We start from the raw sequence: 15,166 nt of genomic DNA, 5'->3' as shown, positions 1-15,166 counted from the left end.
ATCCTTTTCTTTTATCAAAACAAACTACATTTTACCCTGCCAGGCGGAGCAAATTTTCACACAACTGCGTATTTACCATGAAATCATCTTTGTAAAACTAATATTCAAGGCCATCAATATGCAGGTTCAGTTCAAATCAGAAAGATTACTAAGAAATGAGCACTAACTATCAATAGTATAACTAAAACAACTTTTATTATTTTGTCAAAAATTGAACAATAACTCTACTTTTCTTTAGTCAAAACTGATTATTTGCACCAGGTAGAACTTTATCTGCTTCAAGCTCCTAAGAAAAAAATAACAGGCAATTGGCACAGATTTCATGTAGGAATTTCCTTTGTCTATATAATACCCACCAAAAGTTAATTATGTTAATATAGCAGCAGAGCCAATTCAGATAATTAATTCGATCTGTCAAAATCAGTCTAGTCATTTCACTTCAAAATCTCTCGCAACTCTGAAAGGCAACTCATTAAAAAAATTGCCTCAAAGTTTCATTTGTTCAAATTGCACCAAAAATACAGAAAAATAAATAACTCCTATAACACAAACGCCCAAAACTCTAAAACCAAAATTTTGAATCACTTGAAACATTTGGCATCCAAAAGAGGCTCGCCCTCAAAGGGTTCTTGATCTTCAATCATGGCATTAACTCGTTCTTTCTGGACCTCATCATTGATGTCAACCTTAGTCCAGTCATATAACTCCATATCATAGCACTCATCCATAACAAATTGTGGGATCTCCTGCCCACGGAAGAGCCATAATCCCTTGACTTTGAAAGGAGGGTTTTGACCAATAATGAGCATCTTCCCGAATGCATACTTGCGTGCCAGATCCATCCGTTGCAAGAAACCTGTAACTTTGTTCAGTGTAACAAAGGAAACATTATTCTCATCATTGTATTTGTATTCACAGAACCACAAGGAATATCCTTCTCGATCATACATATCCCAAAAACCTGTGCAAACATACCAAGAATGACATTATTACTAAGTACTCTGACATACATCAACTCAATATGGACCTACATAAATAGGAATTCAAAAGCAATGTATATACAATCATTCAATCTACAGCATTACGAACTGAATCATTTTGCACTCAATATGACATTAATCTACCTTTAATTGCAACCTCCCGAAAGTTGGTCTTTGTGTTTGAGTAAAGCCTTTTCCATTCATCAAGAATCATTTTACTCGGTGGCAAAAGATCAAGAGCGTTTTTGGGCTTTGGCTTTGGTGCCTCCTCCTCCTCCCCCCCAGTTGGAGGAGGATCTTCAGCATTGGGCTTTGCAGGTTCCTTTTTGGGCACTTCCTTAGGCTTTTGCTTCTGCTCCTTAGGCTGATTGGCCTTTTTATTTGTTTGTGCAACTGGAGGAACAGAATCTGCTTGCTTCACTTCACCCAAAATCTTCTTGAAATTTGGCTGATTGACCATGGTCCAAAAAAACCTTTCAACGTGAGGAAACTCCTTAGTGAAATCCTTGGTCATACAACGACTGAAACCTTGGTATAAATTGCAAGCCATAAGAATGTCTGCCAGGGTTATGAAATGTCCAACAAGGTAGGTGCGTGTAGCAAGGTGCGTATTCAACGCAGATAAACCTCTCTTGAGCCCTGCAATTGTAGCTTCCTCTACCTGCAACAGCAAGCAATAAATAATTTAATAACAACTTCAATCATCTTCACCAAGGGATTTGTTACATTTTTCACACAAAAGGAACTTACAGGGGGAAGATAAACTCCATATCCAATTCGAGGAAAGTACCATCGTGTGATATTTATATCAATCTCCAAAGAAGAAAAATCAATCCACTGTTCAACATGACCCTGAAAAGATACAGAACATTGAATACTCATAAGACATCTTCACACATTAACACGTGAATATTCATATCAATATTCAGGATAGAAAAATAATAAAATATATGCACCGTGAACTTACATAATCAATCGAGGAAAACCCAAATAAGGAGTTATCGCCTTTCAGTCGTGAAACTGGACAAAAAACTAAATCAGTAACATTCATTTTAAAAACCCACTCTACAGAAAACAACAATCAGTAAATCTAAGGTAAACTGTTCTCACCATAACGTGCAATAGCATTACTCTCAAATATAGGACCATCAGGAGTCTCCAGGACAGGAATCTGTTATATGCAATCAACCAAAATATTCATCAGAATGAATATTTGAAGAAAAGAAATGGCCAAATGGAGCACAATCCTTGTCCTAAAAAGCTATAAAACTATCAATATAATTACTGTGGCACAGCAAACCTTGCCAATAGGATTCATCTTGGCGAATTCCGGGGTTTTGTTCGTTACACCCATCTGAAAATGGGGTGCTCGGCTAATTTGTACACCAGCATACTCTGCAGCAATTAATGCCTTGGCTCCATTTTTATTGCCTTCTCCTGCATATAAAATCTGCAAGAGAAGAACAAAAGAAAGGAGACAGAAAGGTCACTCTTAAAAATATTTATATGATACATAGGATAAAAAACACATTAATAGGAGTTGAGCAATTATATAACACAAAACAACAATGCCATTCGACAAGAATAGAACAGCTATATCATTCCACAAGAACACAACAGTAATGACATGGTAAGACGGCCATTTGGTTTTGATAGTGACTGGTACCTTAATCCACCTTGATGTAGATCATCAAAATGCTTTAAAATGGATGTACAACAAGATAAGGAATAGCAAATATCATAAGGAATCACATGACAGCATCCAAAACATCATTCATGCAAAGCACAACAGAAACTTAAGCTGCATATATACAGGTGCATATTTGAATTTATTAAAGAGTTCAATGACAAAGTCTTAGGAAGTTACAAGGTTTAACAACACAGTTTGTGTTTTTTTTAAATTGAACGGTACATAAGGTAAATAAAGCATACAATCATCCACTTGTTGGCTTCCACAAGGGAATATCCTAGGTAAATAGGAAAACACTCCATATATGAGCTTTCATGAGGTAATATATAAGGTAAATAAGATAACAATCCACTTCAGGGTTTTCACAAGGGGCATGGATCTCAAAAATGTTATTTGATTACCGTTGGACATCTCAGTATATGTTCACTATGTCAATATTTTTGGAAATCAAAAATGATATTTAGATTATACCATTGTAAATCAATATGCAAAGCAAGCCATTAAAGGTACTTTCTGCCAAAACCTCAGCCATAATATTAGATCAAGAAACATACTATAACTGCCCATTGGTGGGCCTTGCTGGGTTGATCCAGTTGATCTCTTGATAAAAAGAAGGTTTCTTGGCTCAAGCCAGAAGCAGGTTTGGATAAAAACCATCTTTGATGGGGCCTCAAAATGTAATCTTGAAGTATCTGGTGATGATTTGTTTGCTTGAAACTGCAATGGAAATATTGTCGCCTTTAACGCAAAAAAATTGATGGAGAAGCTGAAGCCCAAGCAGCCATATTGGTAGTTAAAATGGCAAGCAGATTAATGGTTCCAAAGCTTCGCAAATCCAATTAAGAAGGGTGAAGCTAGGGCTTGGAGATTATATATATATACTTCAAATAAATTGTTGCATTATGTTGACTTAAAAAAGTCATAAGTGATGACATGAAGAAATTGAAGTTTTATTAGCCCTTTTTGTGAACATTTGTCTATAACATACTGAACTTTATCATATCCCTTAGTATAAATGTTTTGAACTTTTGATGTATAAAGTATGGACATAGGGCATAAAATGATAATTGGAATTATATTTAAAAAGGAGTTCATTTTGTGGTAAAAATCTTTCTTCATGAATGTTCCATATGGGTAGATCTTCCTGCAGCTGAAGAGATTGCAAAAACTATTAGTTGAATAATTAATGCTTTTTCTTTATAAACTAATAAATGAAAATAAATGTTTGCGGGAAGTCTTGTGGGTATTAAATGTTGATCGCAGGATACAAGCTGAGCGGGAGTTAAACAAACTACGAAGGAATAGCACTAAGGCATTAATGACAATTAAGGAGAAGCGTTATGACACCGTTGCAGGTAGAAGACTTGGCGGCAAAGTCAAAAGGGACCTGTTTTAATGAATAACCAAGCAGGACCTGATAAAACGGCTGAGCAGGGAAGCAAGCATCAAGGCAATCAGTTAAACATGCAACACACGATACCTGGATTCTTGGAAAACTGTTTGAAGACAGATAAAAGAGCAAATCTAGCATTTGCTATGATCTATATTTGTGGAGAATTTAAGGGATAATTAATGTCTTTCAGATTGCATGTTTGCAGTCTTAAGTTGTAACTGACTTTCCTTCATGAGGAAGTCGTAGTTTTAGGAGTTTGTTGTTCTTCCCTATAAATAAGACCTCGTCTATATCTATGAGATATATAGTGAATAGACAGACAAAGTTGATAGACATCTTATTGTTTTCCAAGTTATTCTAATACTGCATATCGAATGAATACATGCCTTTGCTGAGTTTTTACATTTTTATCTGAATTTGTCTTTCCTTCATTCTTCCGTGGGGGCCCACGCGGAAGGTGGAGTTTGCTTTAGTGAGTAGAAGTTAGACTCAGTTTTCTAAGTTAGAGTTAGAACTGCTGTTCCTGCAACCACTGGAAACAGAACCAATCACTGTTCCTGCAGCAGAAGGTGCATAGATGTATGGCTAAATACTTAGAATTTCCTTCCAATTATTTGATAGTTGTCTTTCCCTTGGATAAAATAGATTTCCTCAATGGTTATTGCATTCAAAGTAGTAGTGACTTTTAGTGAAAACTAGAGCATATACTTTGCAGACATCATCTCAAGCTCACACTCCCGGATTGACATTTAATGAAAATCAGCATAGTACTTTGGTGGTAAGGGATGTCCAATCCTACAACTAAAAGGGTGTTATATTGATTAGACATATTTTTGGTGCCGTTGTCGAGAATGGTGTCAGTCTAGTATTTACTATTGAGTCATTTAGTTTCATTTTCAGCATTCTTGCATGCATAGAAGAAGAGATCACCTTGGAAGATTTCTTCCCAACTTCAATCAGGAAGATCCTTTTTATCTTGATTCTGAAGAAAGAGAAGAGAGAGAAGAAGAACTGTTTGAGAACGTATTTGCAGAAGTACCGGAACAAGTACAATCACCAACCACATCTGAAGAATCTTTTCATTTGAATAATCTTTTTGCTGAGCCAGAATATCAAGATAATCCATTAGCTCTTGTCATTTATCAGCCACCACTAGGACACCTACAAATGGCAGCAGCTCAGCCTACCTTTCCTTTTCCCATTCCTCCTCAGCAGGTTAATCATAATTTGAAAAATATACCCTCAGCTGCCCTGCTTAAATTCTATGGCCTTATTACTGAAGATCCAGAAACTTTTCTCTTTGAGTTCGACATCCTTTGTCGAAGTTATGACTACACAATTGATGCCCATAAGCTGAAATTGTTTCCATCAACTTTAAAAGAAGCCGCTTTGAGATGGTTCATGAGTTAAGGTGCCAATGCTGTGACAGATTGGCCAACTATGAGTAATCCGTTCCTTAATAAATATAAGGAATATTGCAGAGGCCATGATTTGAAAGGAGATGACATTTTTAAAATGACACAAAAGGAGGATGAGACTTTGGAGGACTATGTTGCCCGGTTCATGTCTAACCTACAACGCAACACACAACATCAGCTGAATGAGGAGTCTCAAAAACATCTCTTTCTGAAAGGAGTACATGACAGGAGTATGGAAGCTTTAGACTTAATGGCTGGAGGTGACATTACACAGAAGACGTGAGCTGAAATCCAAAATATTTGTTTGAACTATTCCAGAGCAACAACAAAAAAAGGACGAGGTTTGAGGGATTTACTCCAAAAGACTCCTAGGACAGGAGTATCTAAGACTGAATTGTCAAACCTCTTGTCAGATTTCAAGCAAGACATCATTAATGATGTTGCTACACAATTGGATACCATGCAAGCACGCAGGAAGAAGGAAGATGTTGATAGTATATTGGCAAAATATTGCCCCCATTGCAGAGAAAAGGAACGCAACTGTCGATGTAAGCCCATTGCTAGCGTGGAATCACAGCATGTGCCTACTAATTTCAAGGCAATTGATGAAGACGAGGAAGTCTTTTATGTTGCTCAACGAAGGCCATGGGCTCCAAGATCAGGTATTCCTCAAGACCCACTCCATAATTACGGTAGGTATAGTCAATGGCAACAACAGCATGGTAATTATAATCATTGGCAGCAACCTTACCAAGGTTGGCAGCAGCCTAACCAAGGTTGGCCGCAGATCAACCAAGGGTGGCAGCAGCCCAACCAAGGATGGCAGCAGCCTAACCAAGGTTGGCACCAACCTCAGCAAGGTTGGCAACAAACCCAAAAACCCAGAATTGGCAACAGCACCACCAGCAGCCGGCTTTGACTCAACCTCCTCAACAGCAAGCCTTAATGCCTCCTGCAGCCAATACAACTCCTCCAAAACAGCCACAGTTACCTACACAACCTACACCTAACCCTAATAGTGCAAAACCTTCAGCCCAGCAACAAAGTTATTCCATCACCCTGAATGATATCCATCTAAGATCTGGAACAATGCTTACCTCACCTCAGCAGCCCATTATAACAGAAATAGATGATACAAATGCTGAGTCAGTTCAAGACCCTGCCACCACTGTTTCTCCTGCAACCAAAGCACCACCATTTCCTAGTAGGTTAACACAGCAAATACTGCCAAGTGAAAATCAAACTACACTAGATTTGCTTGAGCAACTTAAGCAAATGACGGTAAAGATTCCCTTACTTGATGCAATCAAGGAAGTACCTATATATTCAAAAGCCATCAAAGAAGCCTGTGTTAAAAAACCAAGAAGGAAAAAGAAAGACCCAAAGACTATCCATGTCCTCGGACAGCTTTCTGATCTTATGCTTGATAACTGCAAAATGCCTAAGTATGCAGACCCTGGCAGCCCAGTAGTAACCCTTACCATTCAAGGGGTACAAGTGCAGAATGTCTTAATAGACCTAGGAGCGTCCATCAATGTAATAACCAAGGAAGTACTGTCCAAATTAAGCATCATTGGTCTTAGGCAGACCCCAACAATCTTGCAATTAGCAAATAATTCTACCATCATTCTTGATGGTATGCTAGAAGATGTCACTGTCATATTACATTCATGGGAGTATCCAGTTGATTTTGTTGTACTCTCTCCAAAAACAAGTACTGGAGGCTACCCTATCACTTTAGGACGACCATGGTTAGCAACAGCAGATGCTTATATTGCATGCCAATCAGGGAAAATGACTATTTCAGATGGAACAAACACTAAAAATTTGACCTTGTATTCTCCTGCTCAGCCTTTGCTACAGGATGATCAAGTTGTCTGGCCAAATATGGATGACTCTGATATGGACATAGATTCTATTCAGCAATTGATGATGATCTCACGGGACTCATTTGTAAACATTAAAGAGGAAGATGATGTCATTTCTTCTATCATAATGAATGAGTATGGAACACAACATGCAACATCTTCTACACAGGAGTGTGTCTTAGAAAGCATTCTGCCTTTATCTGATGAACTGCATTATTCCAAGTTTGCACAGCTTATGCATTCACTCTTGCCACATGAAATAGATTCACAACCAATTGTGAAAATTTCAATGGCTGAAAAAGTAGTCAAAACAACAATAATTCCAGGAAGAGAATTAAATATAAGCAAGTCCTTATCTCAGGCACAACATCATGGTACCCTCCAGCTGTTACAAAAGCATCAGGATGCTTTTGCTTGGGAGTATACAGATATGAAAGGTTTGGATCCTGCACTCTATACCCATAGAATTTATATCAGTCCAGATTATAAACCTGTGCGACAACCTCAACGTAGGATAAACCCAACATTAAGGGATATTGTCAAAAAAAAAATTGCAAAAGATACTCAATGCTGACTTCATATATCCTATTTCCGATAGCCAATGGGTGTCACCATTGGTCATTGTTCCCAAAAAGGGGGGAAAATGGCGAGTTTGCATAGATTATAGAGAACTTAACTCGGCTACCAAAAAGGATCATTTTCCATTGCCTTTTGTCGATCAAGTTCTTGATAATTTTGCAGGGAAAAAAATACTTTTCATTCTTAGACGGGTTCAGTGGTTACAATCAAATCCAAATAGCACTAGAAGATCAAGACAAGACAACATTCACATGTCCATGGGGAACATTTGCTTATTATGTCCTACCATTTGGTTTGTGCAATGCACCCGCAACCTTCCAAAGAGCTGTTATTAGCATTTTTTCTGACATATCTACAGATTGTTTGGAAGTATATATGGATGACTTCACCACATATGGGCAAACATTTGAAGAAGCCAAGGAAAACTTGGACAAGGTTTTACAAAGATGCAAAGACTACAGTTTGTCTTTAAACAGCGAAAAGTGCTTAATGATGATGCAAGGAGTGGTCTTGGGACACTTTATTTCTCCTAAAGGAATTTAAGTAGATCCAGCAAAAATAGAAGTCATACATACATTAGCTGTACCAGCCAAATTGAAAGAAGTCAAAAGTTTTTTAGGACATGCGGGATATTATCGACGTTTTATCAAAGATTTCAGTCAAATTGCAGCACCCTTATACAAATTGCTTCGAAAAGATGCAGAGTTTGTATGGGATTCAGAGTGTACAAAAGCTTTCCTACAGCTTAAGGAAGTCCTCTCAACAGCACTAGTGCTTCAAGGACCAATTTGGGAGTTACCTTTTCATATACACACAGACGCTTCAAATCATGCCATTGGAGCGGTACTTGGCCAAAAGACAGATTTAGTAGAACATGCAATTTACTATATCAGCAAAAATCTTCAAGGAGCCGAGTATAATTACACAGTAACAGAGAAAGAACTACTTGCTGTAATTTATGCTCTAAATAAATTTAGACATTACATTACAGGATATCAAATATTTATACATACAGATCACTCTGCTATCAAATATCTGATGAACAAACCAGCAATCTCTGAACGATTGGCTCGATGGTTGTTACTAATGCCGGAATTTGACATCACCATTATTGACAAACCAGGAAAAGCAAATGTTGTAGCTGATTTCTTGTCTCGTCTTCAAACACCTGATGATCCTACAACCATAAAAGATAGCTTTCCTGATGAACATCTCTTCCTTTTGTCAACACAAAACCCTTGGTATGCTGACATTGCCAACTATCTAACTACTGGCGAAACTCCTTCACATTTTTCTACGAAAGAAAAACGATTGCTGGCAGAAAAGAGTTTTAATTTCTCATGGATCTCAAGATTCATGTTTTATACTGGACCAGATCAGGTAACACGACAATGTCTCAAAAAAGATGAAACATATGATGTTCTTCGTGCTTGTCATGACGAGCCCTGTGGTGGACACTTTGCTAACAAATGGACTGCATTAAAGATTCTGAATACAGGTTATTATTATTGGCCTACACTTCAGAAAGATGCAGCTCAATATACAAAAAAATGTGATAAATGTCAAAGAATGGGTAGACCGACAAAAATAGGTGAAATGCCCCTGCAACCACAGATAGTAGTAGAACCATTTGATAAATGGGGAATTGATTTTGTTGGCCCTATTGAACCACCATCAAAAGGGAAAAGTTACATATTGGTTTGCACTGATTATGTTACTAAGTGGGCTAAAGCAAAACCCATGAAGTGTCCCCGTGACAATAATGTTGCAAAGTTTCTGTACGAATGTATCTTTACCAAATTTGGTGTTCCAAGAGAATTACAATCAGATCAAGGGCCTCAGTTCACATCTAACCTAATAACAACACTCATGGAGGAATATAAAATTCGGCATGGCAAATCATCGCCGTATCATCCACAAGCCAATGGATAGGTAGAAGTAACAAATAGAGAGCTGGAACATATTCTCACTAAAACAGTATCTTTGCATCGTAGAGATTGGGCAGCTAAACTTCCTGAAGCCTTATGGGCGTACAGAACAACATGGAAATCCACTACTGGGTTTACACCTTTCCAGCTCCTATATGGGAAGACAGCTGTTATGCCTATTGAATTTGAACATAAAACTCTACAGACAGCTTTGGAACTTGATATTACCCTTCCTGCAGCACAACAAGATCGCATTCTGCATCTCAATGAGTTGGATGAATGGCGAAAATCAGCTCTTCATAACACAGAATTAATTCAAAGTCAAAGGAAGCAATGGCATGACAAATTCATTAAAGATAGAGAATTCTCTGTTGGTGATTGGGCACTCCTGTATGATTCACGATATCAGCATCACCAAGGCAAATTTCAAACTTGATGGCTTGGTCCCTATGAAATCATTACAATTTTTAACAATAGAGCAGTTCAACTGTCAACAATTGATCCGGTTAAATTCAAACTCCTGGTTAATGGGCATCGCCTAAAGTTATATCATAAACCAACAACGAGGGAAGAATTTCTTCAACAGTTTGTAGGTGCACTTTCAATACACCATTTTAAAAACTTTTAAAGTTGCCACCCATAAAGAATTTCTTAAAATTGTTCTCAGTGTGTTTAACAAAATTTCTATGAAGGATTGAATTATTTCTGAGTCCAGATATGCAAATGTGGAAGCAAATAGAAGCCAAAGTTCATTTTTCCACCATGGAGAAGCACTTTTCTAATTTTCCGCAATGGAGAAGTCAACTTGGGATTTTCCACCAAAGAAAAAATGAAGTGTAGTGGAAAACTCATTTTCTACTGCGACTTTCGTAGCACTTTTCTAATTTTCCACCATGGAGAAGCACTTTTCTAATTTTCCACAATGGAGAAGTCAACTTGGGATTTTCCACCAAAGGAAAAATGAAGTGTAGTGGAAAACTCATTTTCTACTGCGACTTTCGTAGCACTTTTCTAATTTTCCACTATGGAGAAGCACTTTTCTAATTTTCCACATGGAGAAGCACTTTTCTAATTTTCCACATGGAGAAGCACTTTTCTAATTTTTTGCCTGGAGAAGCACTTTTCTGATTTTCCACAATGGAGAAGTCAACTTGAGATTTTCCACCAAAGGAAAAATGTGTAATGGAAAATTCATTTTCTGCTTCGCCTTTCACAGTCATTTTCTAATTTTCCATGGAGAAGCACTTTTCTGATTTTCCGCAATGGAGAAGTCAACTTGGGATTTTCCACCAAAGGAAAAATGAAATGCATAGCGGAAAATTCATTTTCCACTATGACTTTCGCAGGCAAAGTCCAATTTTCCACGAGGAGAGAAAAGGCAAATCTCAATCCAAGATGAAGATATATGGGGTCTAGCATCAAGATTACTCCAAAAAGATAATTTGTGAATCAATCTACATCAAAATTGTGCCCACTACATGAAAATGGAAAATTCATTTTCCACTGCGACTTTCGCAGTCAAAGTTGAATTTTCCACCAAAGGGAGAAGACAAGAGTCAAATTTCCGCTATAAGAATTCCAAAGAATTTCTCCCAAATTTTAGCAGAGAATTAACATTGTAAGCATTGAAGATAACATTGTTGCAGATTGAAGACATGGATTATAGAGCATTGAAAGAACAATGGCTGGAAATTTTATTTTATTTATTCTGATTTTGTTGCAGTCATATAGAGCAGAATTCAGAAATTCATATCTTTTTACTCATTGATTATTTTTCCGATCGCTCCGGTCAGGATGAAGATAACTAGGTCTGGAAGAACATATCCAAAAATGCGCTCAATCCAACGGTGGAATAGAAAGATATGCCCCACGAAAAATGGCTCATTTTTACCTGACAGAACTATTTATTTTGCTGTCCACTCAATGAAGGAAAGATTTTGATATTGATTTAACATATTTAAATATCAATTGTTAACATATAATTTAAATATGTTAATATCTATCATTATTAACTTTAAAAGTTAATAAGCATATCAGTTTTCAGAAGGAAAAATATGAGAAGTTGAAGAGACAAGATCAATTACAGAATTGAAAAGTCACTGGAAGAAACCAACGGTTGCTGGAGAATGTATTTATTGTAAAACCTTTTCCATTGAGAGGGGCTTCTTTTCTGCAAGAGTAGGTATTGCTAGAGTAGAGGGAAGACAATAGTTTATTTTATGCATTTCATTTCATGCATTGATTTCTGTAATAGATTTGGCCAGAGTTGCAGGCAAATAAAAATCAAAGCATTGTATTTGTTGTGTTCAAAACAAAGAAAAGTTTTGCTTCAAATCAGAGAATTTGGGTATTATTTTCTGAATATATTCAATCAGGGCATTGTTGTGTTCAGTTTTGGACATTATCTTGCATCTTGTGTCAAATAATGAATGTGTTGTAGATCAAATTATTTGCACATATTCCTATTGCATAAATCTGAATATTAAATCTTCATTTCTTTATTGCATTACCAATATCAAGAAGTCATAGGAGTTGTGGATTCTTGGCATTGGCTAGATTTAGGAGTTAAAATCTGCCTAAGTTAGTTCTGTCTAGGGCTGGCTTGGTTTTCCTCTTCTGTTCTCGAGTTAAGAACGTACCCAATTCGTTTAGGAACAAACAAATTCATTGAATATCATTGATAAGGGAGCTGTACCTTTCAATTCAGAGGAAATCTATCAATCTCATGATAGATTATCCAACTGTTGGCATCAAATTGTTTCTCACGGGTTCGGGCATGTAAGAGTTACATTGAAAAGAACAATCTGTTTACCAACACAGTTCACCACAACAGAAACATCTCTTCCTGCAGCCACTTCGTCTGAGGCTCAAACTCAGACGCCTGCAGCCCCTTGAATTTATTTTCAAGGCCTTCATAATAATAAAAAATTCGCACTCATGCGAAAATTCATTCCTTTTCCACCTCATTCCATCCCATCTTCTTGTCTTTCCATCATCATTCCATATCACTTTCTTTATCTAATAAGGCACTTCTCGATTCATCCTTCCTATTGCACCTTAGGTCAGTCACACTCGACCCCCTTTGCATTTATTTACTTTATTATTTATTTAGGAAAGCATGATATTTCAATTTTCGAAATTTGCAATCTTTACGATCTGGTGGGACCCAGTCTCTACTAGGTTGGGGGGAGGGGAAATCGAAATCATGAATGCAAAATCAAGAAGATCTTAGGGCCCGTTTGGATCGTGGATTTGAGGTGGAATTAGAATTCCGTATTCTAAAAACTTTTCAATCCACTGTTTGGGTGTGCAAAACACGAATTAGAATTTGATAAAAATGGGATTTCGTATCCTCATTTATACTCCATTTCGTGGATTTCGTCTTCCATCGAAATACATGGAATTGACGATAAACACGTTTTAATTCCAATTTTTATTAAAATGGGCATACGATATTTGTTGAAAGCGATAATTTTTCGCATCCGCCAGAAGCTATTTTACTTCCTGCTCGAAAGTATTCATTGCTATTGCTCGGTTTGCTCGACCAGGTATGTGTTTGCGTTTTTGTGCTGAGGCTTCTACTTCTCCATTTCTCCGTACGATTCGTCATTTTCTTCAGGTTGCAGAGGTTTACAGTAGAGGTGAGGACGCAAGTTAGTTTGGTTGCAATCTTCATCAGCGGGTAGGGCTTTCTCAGCGGGTTCCATACCATTTCTTTGCAAACTTGAACCCTTTTTTCTGGAAATGATGAGAAATCTGGGTGAGCTGCCATGAATTTATCCTCCTTCCATAGTTGATTTGAATTTCAAATGTCTTTAAATGAAAAAGTGGTTTAATATAATTGAGCATTACTATAATGACAATGTTTTCCAAGCGCTAGAACTGGGACTGGTTGCAGAGTACGTTAGATGGGCTTTCTTATATATGATTCAAATTTCCTAAATCTTGTTGTGGGCGGAACTATAAAACACACAAAAACTTTCAACCCACGTGTACAATGAGGGGTATGAGATAGCTTTTAGAAACGTCCCAAATTTTCTGATACCCATTCCATACATTTTGTGAGGTTTATTGAGACAAATACCTGCCAAGTTTTTAAGAAGCCTCAGTCTTCATTGTCGTCTAAATTGGCGAACCAAACGAGCCTAAATCAAATTCTCAAAACCAAAACCTGGATTTCAAGTTCTAGAATCCCAAATCAAGGATTTCAGATGCCAATTCTGAAATCATATTCCAGCAACCAAACGGACCCTTAAGTTAGCATATAGGATGTACGGGGAAGGCTCATTTCAGTAATGAGCTGGCAACCCTTTGTACTTCCGAAATGTGTGAAATAATATTAAATCATGATTTTGTATAACTCCTCATTAATATGGCGTATGTTTTTGAGCACGATCTTTATTCCCATTATGGTTTGGTGATTAAAATGCCATCATGAAGTACTGAAGGATGTGATGTTTGGAAAATATTGAAGAATTGCAATTTCCCTCCGTAGAAACCCCTATAGCTATCACCGCCCATACTCTCAAAATCATTTTTAGTGAATTTGCTTGTGCTGGCATTTTTTTTTTTCAAAAATATGGGTGGAGAACCTCAACGGCATAAACCAGCAGATCACAGAGCCTTACTAGCAGACCCAACAACATGTAGTTTGTTTCAGCAACGAGGATGGCTGGCTTATTGTCTTAGTTTGAAGCAGTTTGATCAAGAAATTGGGCTCCAATTTCATAATACATTGAAGGATGGATATGCAACTGTTAAGGGCATTCGGTTAGAATTCACCAAAGAAATAGTGGCAAAAGTTTTTGGCTTACCCACAAATGGAGAACGTTGGACAAAGGATATGGATGCATGACAACCAAAAGAGCAATTCTCAGTACCGGGAGGAAAACAAAAAGCAAGGTACATTACGGTTATCTCTCCCACTACAATTCATCCACCTTGCTGAATTTATCATAAGATATTTTACCTGTGAAGGAAGATATTCCTATTTGCATGCTGTTCATTTCAAAATTCTGAGTGGTTTGCGGCATGGGGATTGTCCTGTAAATCTTCCAAGTTTCCTTTATAATATCATCAAAAGGCAAGCTACCTATGTACAGCAAAGCAAAACCCAATCGGTATCCCACCATTGCTTGATTAGGGCTATAATTGAAAAGGAGTTGACTAGACAGCACTTGGGAACATGGGATGATTTTGTAAAGCTAAGGTCAGAGGGATCTAAAAGGGGTGGACCTAAAGGGCAAGGAGTAGGGACAAGAGAGAAAACTGCTGTAGGAGTCAAGAAAGTAGTATATAGAATGGCTCAAA

The 15,166-nt window shown here is 37.4% G+C and overlaps 1 protein-coding gene across 4 annotated transcripts in view; it reads right to left on the bottom strand.

The window, feature by feature from the left end:
* Positions 1-318: 318 nt before the first annotated feature.
* The window catches only part of LOC149553352 (elongation factor 1-gamma-like), a 33,636-nt gene continuing 18,788 nt past the window's right edge, over positions 319-15,166 (bottom strand). For all 4 annotated transcript variants that reach the window (XM_089788815.1, XM_089788817.1, XM_089788816.1 and 1 more), the window contains 6 exons: positions 2,281-2,430; positions 2,091-2,151; positions 1,948-2,000; positions 1,731-1,832; positions 1,125-1,641; positions 319-961 (listed from right to left, as the gene is read on the bottom strand). In XM_089788815.1, coding sequence (XP_089644941.1) covers positions 582-961; positions 1,125-1,641; positions 1,731-1,832; positions 1,948-2,000; positions 2,091-2,151; positions 2,281-2,334 — 1,167 coding nt within the window. In that variant the 5' untranslated portion in view covers positions 2,335-2,430 and the 3' untranslated portion in view covers positions 319-581. The remainder of the gene's footprint in view (positions 962-1,124; positions 1,642-1,730; positions 1,833-1,947; positions 2,001-2,090; positions 2,152-2,280; positions 2,431-15,166) is intronic.

Source organism: Cupressus sempervirens, chromosome 6 (assembly GCF_028749045.1).
Source record: "Cupressus sempervirens isolate cs-2001-9-10 chromosome 6, ASM2874904v1, whole genome shotgun sequence".
In the NCBI taxonomy this organism is placed as follows: domain Eukaryota; kingdom Viridiplantae; phylum Streptophyta; class Pinopsida; order Cupressales; family Cupressaceae; genus Cupressus; species Cupressus sempervirens.
The sequence above is the reverse complement of the archived record's forward strand: the minus strand, read 5'-3'. Positions and strand labels throughout refer to the sequence as shown.